This window comes from Psammomys obesus, unplaced genomic scaffold (assembly GCF_907164565.1).
Source record: "Psammomys obesus unplaced genomic scaffold, mPsaObe1.curated_primary_1811, whole genome shotgun sequence".
Taxonomy (NCBI): Eukaryota; Metazoa; Chordata; class Mammalia; order Rodentia; family Muridae; genus Psammomys; species Psammomys obesus.
Window position 1 is genome coordinate 1,510,698 of NW_026590663.1, and position 9,017 is coordinate 1,519,714.

Genomic DNA, 9,017 nt, shown 5'->3' on the forward strand with positions numbered 1-9,017 from the left:
GCAGGAGACCGGCGCCACCTTGTAGTGGCGGGAGCGGCTCCCGACATTTAAGGCTATAGAGAATTCCTGGGTGAAAATGAAGAATGGATCTTTAGAATAAATATCAGTTGTCTTTGGGAAGATACATCATAGTTTGGGTCTGGGGAATTGATTCATTGGTGAAGCATTTGCCAGGCAAGCCTGAGGACCCAGAGTTTGAACTCCCGGAAACTAGATATCTTTCATGGGAAGAGACAGAGGCAGAGATTCTCTTTAGCATTCTAGCTGGCTGTACTAATTGAATTAGTGAGCTTTGGGTTCGAATAAAAAGAAATGCCTCAAAATATAAGGTAAATGATTGAGGAAGACACGGATATCGGTTTTTGGCTTACAGGTGCACCCTGTGTAAGCCACACATGAATATACAAACCCACACAAAAGCACAGTTCCTCTGATCTTGCTTTCTTTAGTATCTAAGCAATGGTAACTGCATACACAAAGCATTACATTATTATATTATTTATCTTTAAAATTTTTTGAAGTGCCAGCAAGAGGCTTTAGTGGGCAAAAGTAGTTGCCCTAGACTTTGCAGCCTGAGTTCAACCCCCCCCCCCCAGGAATTCCCATGATTAAAGGAGAGACTCAACCCCCACGAATTGTCCTTTGACTCTCTCTCTCTCTCACACACACACACATAATATGAATGCATTTTAAGCAGGAAGGAAGTTTCTGGTCAGTAGCAAGGCCAAGAGATGCTCTGATTTGATGGGGGAGAAGGGAATAAGGCAGGTCTTCAGCTTCAATGCATAGCTTATAAGAAAGCACACTATGGTCCTTATGCCCCAACCTGGAATTACACTTCAGAACAGGAGGAGCTTTGGACAGAGCATGGTGATAGAGAGTTAATGGACTAGGGCTGTATTGTCAGAGCTGTCAAGGGGGACATGGCTTAGAATTGTACTAGTTGTAGCAGATACCACAACTGCCAAAAAAGGTGTTAATCCTCTGCCCCCTATCTCTCAGGTCGTTAGCATTGTATGGATTCTTTCCTGTAAGATTTAGAAAGCAGACAATATGCAAAATTATCAGGAGTTTCTAGGAATAATTATAAATTAGAGATGTATTAGGTCATTACTGTATAATCCACAAGTAATTTGAAAAGCCCAGTTGAAAATGAAATAGGCAAACACTAAATTACAACTTGAAGGTGTCATGAGGCCTGTAGTAGCTAATAGGTTTTAGACTATTCAAATTTAAGTGAGATGAAATGAAAAGACTCACAACAAACAGCTCCATCACTGACTTTTAAGTTAGCTGACCGACATCCAAAATGTTTCTGATGAAGGCATAAATCTCAGAGCTAACTCCTCTGCCATCCATGGCAAAGGTACCAAAGGGCCTTTGGATGAACTACTCCCAGTGAACCCTCTCCATGGTGTCAACAAGTGAAGGAGATGACTGGTCAGCTGAGCAACATTGTAACAAGCCACTAGGATTTGCACTTTGAGAAAGAGCATTCAGGGAAGGATGAAAGAATGGGATCCTGCACAGAGGTGGTATTTTGTCCAGAACAGGAGAGGAGATGGAAGCAACAGCAGCAGGAAGCTGAAGGAAGCCGCTGTGTGAGAGACCATCAGACCAGCACACAAAACTTCCTAAAATATAAGAACACAAATACCCCTCCTCTGGAAGCTATGGCCATCAGCCCAAAGCCAAATGGCCATATTTGTGGGAACCTTAATATGCTTGCTGGGATAGTTTTATTTTGTTGAAAGACAAGCATGTGTCCTCTGATGCAACCCCCAGGTAAAACCAGAGTAGAGCCAGCTTGGCAAAATGTGCACCGTACAATGGTCTTTCCAGAAAGTTGCTAGGGCTCCTGCTCTAAGATCAGCGTAAGAGTAGCAGTGGCAGGACAGGGACATGGGGAAGTCAGCCATTTCCCAGGATGCTGTGTGAGATAATGATAACAAGGAGTCGTTACTGTTGCCAGCTGCTGAGCCTCTGAGGCCACAAAATCGAACAGACAACTTTAAGACATCTCAAAATGCTGGCCAGAGCCACATGTCTTAAGCATGGGACAGTAAAAGGTATGCAGAAAGTGGGGAAATGTCAGGTCTTGTTTAAAGTCAGTAGGTTATAAACACTTCCTCTGAGTACAGAATAAACAGATGCGTTGGTAATATTGAACAAGGTTCTGTGAGCATTTCCTATAGTGTCAGAGAAGAACAGAAACTTAATGAGCTAACCTGGTCCTGGGCACGAGAAAAAGAGCAGGAGACAAGTATCTCACCTTGGTCCCTCCCATATTTCTTATTTGCCACCAGACATCACCTTGACAGATTTATTTAGGCAATAAACATTTATCGAGCTCCAACTATTTGCTCAGCAATGGACAAGGTCTGTGATAAAGTTGAGTTTATAATGATGACATGATCCTTGACCTGTTCAGCCTCCTGTTTTAGCAAGAAACGACAGACCTCTGAAAAGAAAACCTAATTATACTTCATTAGTTTCAAGTTATAATAAAAAAAAATGAGAGAATGGGCTCCCAGAGAAATGATCAAGATGTTCCTCAAATGAGAGCTGATATTTGGGCTTCATCAATGTAAGTAGTAGCTTTTTCAAAAGATGTATACAAAATGGGAATGCACATAGCTTGTTCTTAAAAGAATGTAATTGTGGAGTTTTATTTATGCTGGCAGGTCCAGCCTGTAGCCCAGAGCCTCCAATTGCCCCAGGACAGCTAGGAGTTCAGATCAACCTAAAATTGTAAAGCTACTCAAAACACTGAGGTGTGGTGTTTTTGTTGTTGTTGTTGTTTTGCATTTAAATTGCATAGTTCTTGCACGTGGACTTTGCAGACTTTGTTGTACGTGGCTTCAGAAGGGTAGACCCACCTGGTGTTAGAGCATGAAAGTGAGACACGTTCAGGTAACAGAAAAGCATCTGTTTTGGTAGGAACGTATTGTGTACATGGATAAGCAGCGGAGGGAGAAGCAGGGCTCCACTGTGAAATCCTGATCTCCTTCCTTCACAGAAACTAAGGCTGTTCTGCCCAAGAATGACAAGGTAAAGAGGACACCTGACAACAGATATGAAGGAGTGAAGCAGAGGAAAATGTCTTGTGTTTTCCACAGCTGGGAAAACCATTCCTGTTGCAGTTTGGCAGTATTTTTCTTTGCCTAAAAAAAAAAGTATGCCCCACAATAATCAATTATACATATACTGTCTTGACTGACTTTAAAAAAAAAATGATGAAAGAATACTTTGAAAATAAGAAAACACTCTTCATACAGGACTATAAAGTCTGTACATGTTGGCATTCATTCAAGCAATAAATATTATATTAGGACATGGCATTCCAATCATCAGTTCTATTTATGAACTTTAAATCCTTCCTTTCATGATATGAAATGTGGAAATCAAGAAAAAAAAAGTAATAGACAAGAGAATTTGTTTGCTAAAAAGCCAGAGGCCAATGAAACCCAGTGAGTAGTAAGCCCAAATAGAACTAAATGTTCTTGGTGACGACATTCAGCCCACTGGCTGAAAGCATAGCTCTTTCATCCTTCCCCGTCTTCATACACATCCTGTCCTTAAATGTCTCACATTCTCATGCTAAGGGTCCTTGTAAAGAGCTTCTTGTTTAAAATTGTGCTTAGTGATAGCTCACACTGTAGAAGATGACTTATCTTTTTAGAAGAAGCAAAACATTGTCAGAATTATTTTGCATCCTTTTGGCAGCACGCTGAAACTGGGTAATCTATGAAATTGGTGGGAGTTTTTGTGCTGTTCAACTCTTTGCAGAGTAATAAGATTCCCAAATATATCCTAAATGTTGAGCTTGTGTAGGCAAAGATAAAGGATCTGTGCGGGCAATTTACTGGAAATACATTTCCGGATCTCAGCTTGAGAAGACCAGAAAAGACCTGGTTTGTTTCCAAACTTTCGTTTAGGTTTCTGTGCCCCCTAGTGGGCAGTTAGTATTCATGCGGAATAGTGCCGATAATTTGACAACCGTTCTTTTGTTCAATTGAATTGAGATCAGCAATATATGGCATTGAGATTCCCTAAACTTTTACATAATCTTTTAAATATTATTGAGCCATAATCGTTATTTAACCAAAAGACCTCGAGTTATGGAAGACAATCTCCTGGTTTAAATGTTTTCTATTTTGTTCTGTTTTTTCAACTCTGAAGGACTCAGTTATAGAGTGGATGCCCAGCCTAAGTAAAGATTGCCTCTTGAGAAAAGCAAATGAGGTTAGGGAAATGGAAAAACAAAGTGAAGGGCAGAGCTTTATTCTGGACAATTCACTATTGTGGGTCTGCATTACCCCGCTGAACCTCATTCATGAATTCTCTGAAAGCCTATTTTATCCCAGTAAAGACCTCTAGTTATGAAAGAGAATCTTCCAGTTTCCCCTTTTGGTTTAATGGAGGCTTAATGTGTCAGTTTTCTAAACAACAAGGAAAGGATTTTTAAATATACTTTTTAAAAGAATAATATCTCATAGTTTGGATGAAAGAAGAGATACCACACAGCTATTGAAATAATGTATGTGAAGTTCTCAAGCTATGAAAAAGAGAATGATTGACTCTTCGGGCAAAATAGGCAAGAACAAAATCATCGCTGCTTTTAGGCAAACGTTGATTTCAAAATGTCAAAGAGCAATCTCACCACTGTGAAATTAATACCAAGCCCCCCTGGCAAACAAGTACTGTACCAGAAGCAGGTGTTATATGGCAGCACTTTAAAAAGTCATTTGCTATTTGCAAACATTGCAGCTACTATAAAAACTATCCATCAAATTGTGATCCTTCTAGATTGCACACTGATGGCAGAAAATCCATGAATAGCATAGCCACTGAGACCCTAAGGGATAGAAATATTAGTTAATAAGTAATCCAGTTTCCGGGTCAGAAGAAATTGTTTCTTATACCTATTGGATGAGCACTCGGGCCAAAAAACAAACACAAACAACCCTTCAAACACAAAATCAATCAAACACACACACACACACACACACACACACAAACACACACTCCACGGAGGGGTAGGGGAGCTATTGACTTTCACCAGGATATGATAAATATCACTTACATTTATCTAACTTTTAAAGAAAATTCGTCTTTCAAATATTCTTCCAAGAACTGGTTTGTGCGCAGATGGAGTTGTGTTTAACTATTTTAGTAGTTGATATATAGAACCATGGCTCCAGCACCTGAATCCATCAACAGACATTATTATTATTATTATTATTATTATTATTATTATGGACTTTATTACATCTGCATGGGCTCCAGCCATTCTATTCTTCATACCTGCTAACTTGTGACTCTTCATCATAGAAGAACAGAAAGGACAAGGATGAGACTGAGCATTAATATCGACGTTTCTTCCTTTTAAATGAAGGTCCCTTCTATGTGCATAATTGTGTTTTTTTTTTGAAACACTGTTTCTGTCTTCCCTCTTAGTATCCAAGGAAAATAGATTTGTAAGCCAAGAATTTGCTATTTTACAGTGTTTTTCATTTATTATGTGAATATACATATATATTCATTAGGTCAGGAAAAAATAAACCGTATGAATAAGAACAGAAATCTATCAATGTAGACCTCAAAACTGTGTAAAAAATTACAATTTTTGAGATCTCTAAGCCAAAAAATTTTTGTTTACATGTCAAATGGTGAAACTAAATGGATATAAATAAAATTTTATTTGCAGTATGTTGTGCCTAACAATGAACAGTCGTTTCTGGCCTATATAAACACAAAAATGGGAAGATTAATAGCCTGACCAATAGATAACTGACACGCACATATGCATAAACAGAAAATAAATATACGCAGATTCACTTAGGTTCTTTGTAACGGATCATAATGTACCACGTGGAGCGTTGAACAAAAAGAGGAGATGCTGAGTTCAAGGACTTTGCACGAAACTTCAAACCACAATTGAGACTGAAGCCCTCACCGAGCAGGATTTAAACACGTCAGACTGTGGCGTCTGAGTGTGCTAGGCAAGTGCCCCTGATGTCTCTGCAGAGCCCAGGCTGCAGTGAAGTTGTTCGGTGCGACCTGAGGGAATGCTGCTAGAAACAAGTCGGATTTGTTACCAGTTTGATTTTAAATTAATTTTTCTACTGCAGTGTTCAGGGAATTTTTACCGAACCCCACAACCAGTTATGCAAACTCACATGCACTCTTGAATTTCTATGAACCCCACAACCTATTATGCAACCCCACATACAGTCAGATCCCATGATTGGAGAGTTGGACAATGATTAATGCAGTACAGGCATTCTGTTGCAGGGATTTGAACTGTGGTGAATTAGCTTGACTGCTGATCACCCACAAGCACTAAGAATGAGTAAAGAAAATCAAAACATGGAATAGAACCTTAATTGGGTCCTCAAATGTGCTATTGATCAGTATCCTGTCTGTCACTGTCACTGGCCTTTGCTTGACCAATTTCTCTGTAATTCTATCTAATGGTTGACACAAAATGTTTTCTCACAAGAATCATATTAATATGGATCAGCATTTTCTAATAAATACCTGAAAATACAGTATTCTTTCCCAGGAATAAGCCTTTAGCAATCTTTGTTATTAAAGAAGAGAAATATGTATGCATTCGGCTGATATATGGCAAGAGCCTGTTTCATGCTAGGAAGACATAAAGTGAAACAGCTCCCTCTCTGTCAACTTTATTTTATGGAGAATGAAAAGTAAAGAGAAAATATCAGACTGGAGACACAGCTCGATTATAAACCCCTGACTAGCATGTAAAATGTCCTAGGTTCAATCCCCAGTACCACGGACAAGAATAAAAAGTAAATATTATACCATGTGTGGATAAGAACTGTGAAAGTAATCAAATGGGAAGTTGTTATGGAACGTGGGCAGAGAAGGGGCAGGAATTCTGTGGACAAGGTAGATGGGAAATAGCACTTGTAATGAAGATATTTAATAGGCACCTCTTGAGTGACATGGGGCCACACACAAAGCAGAAGGTCAAATGGCCAGTGTGTCCACAAGACACACTCTGTGAAGTAGATAGAAACTAAATAGGCATCATATTAACATAATCTGGAGACAAAGGGATGAGTTTCCATTTGTTTTAGTTTGGGCTCCATTGGAAAGCTGAGATAGTACTTCAGCTGTCCAGTTCCTGCTTTAAAAGCACAGTTCTACTCCATGAATTGTACTGTGATGAATGTGTCCTTAAGCTGCTCTGTCCATTGGTTGGTGGTCATGTGGAAGGTGAGTGAAGAGAGCCAAATGGGTTTCTAAATGCCTTAGAAGTGAAAGGAGTAACTGGAAGACAGGATGTGATTATAGCAAGGGCCGGGTAGCTCAGTCAGGATTGACACAAGAATCTAATGGGGTCAGGGCAAGAAAGTTCTGCTTAGCAATAGATGGCGAACTGTAAAAACTGATTTGAGCTCCAGCAGAGGATGCTAGGAACATCTGTTCTGTTTTGTCTAGTGTAAGATTTCATGGGCTCTCGGGCATCCAGGTTTAGAAATAATCAGACTAGACCACTGAGGACCGGAGTCTCATCCATTGAGGCTATCAGTGAAGAGACTAGGGTATCTGCTACTGAAAACCAGCCTTAAGCTATGAGATCAGCTGAAATAATACAAGGAAAAAAGTCTATATGAAGAAGATTAAATGAATCAAAACTGTGATATAAATTACACAATGCCTTAGAAATCAGATAAAGGGAAAGAAGCCAGAAAAGATGAGAAAGTAGTACCCAGTGAGGTAAGAGGGTGACTAATGCTGAAGCAAGAACAAAGTGTCACAGAGAACGGTCACCTAATCACACATAAGCACAAGACTGGGTAAGGTCATCATGAGAAATGGCTGTCGGACATCACATGTGAAGGTTAATGGGACTCTTGCAAAGTTTGTTTTAAAAAATGATTGGAGCTGATGAAGGACATGTGATGTGATGTCCAACTTTTTCTGCTTAAATTTCATCACCCATCCAGTACTGAAACAAATTAAGTGGGAAAGTGTGTTATCTAGACTATAAATCCAGCATAGAAATATTGACTATTAAATAAATGAAAAAAACCCAAATTATGCTACATTATATAAAAGGCAATTTGAAAAGCTATCATGACATCATCAGGCTTTAAATATTTTTTAATTTGAGAGGTTTCTAAATGCTATCATCATTTTCTACAAGGTTGAAAGGTAATTTTTGTAAGTCTATAATCATAATTTCTCAGTTATTGCTTTGAAGCCTTGCATATTGTGGTTATGAAGTAGAAACAGAGATATTTCCCAAGTATCATTTGACTAAAGTGAAGAAAAAATAAGAACTATTTGCAACAGGAAGAAGTGTGGCCTGTGACTTAGGACAATTTTTTTTTCTCTAATCCAGGTATGGCGACATGGTACCAAAAACCATAGCAGGGAAGATTTTTGGGTCCATCTGCTCACTGAGCGGCGTCTTGGTGATTGCTCTGCCTGTGCCTGTGATAGTGTCTAACTTCAGTCGGATCTACCACCAAAACCAACGCGCAGACAAACGAAGGGCACAGAAGGTAGGCATTAAACTCTGAGTGCGAGCATTACCTGCCATTTATCACTTTCTATAACTGATCTATGAAATCCTCACCACTCATTCAGTCCTAGGTTAATGATGAAAAGAACACATCTCAGGAGCTTCTCAGAAGCTTAAAAAAGGGGGTTGTGTTTTAACTAATGAGAAGGGATGTAGATCTCAGTCATGCTACTGGTCCATCAGCCTAGGAGTAGAAACTCCCTGTGCACCGTGCCTCTACATGGACATGAGGAATCGCACTCTGCCTCCTGTGCCTCTCTTGAAATGGCCCCAGAGTCTGGCACCTCTGCTGTCTTAGCCAAAACTGGTCTCACAACCCCATCTAGATTAACAGTGGCAGGGAATTGCCACGATGGATCAGGAAGTAGAAAGTAAAGAGTAATTGTGCATAGTATTAATGTTTTTTCATATATATATATATATATATATATATATATATATATATATATATATA

The 9,017-nt window shown here is 39.3% G+C and overlaps 1 protein-coding gene across 1 annotated transcript in view; it reads left to right on the top strand.

The window, feature by feature from the left end:
* The window catches only part of Kcnd2 (potassium voltage-gated channel subfamily D member 2), a 513,874-nt gene that overhangs the window by 490,473 nt on the left and 14,384 nt on the right, over positions 1-9,017 (top strand). The window contains exon 2 of the mRNA XM_055608103.1: positions 8,381-8,543. Coding sequence (XP_055464078.1) covers positions 8,381-8,543 — 163 coding nt within the window. The remainder of the gene's footprint in view (positions 1-8,380; positions 8,544-9,017) is intronic.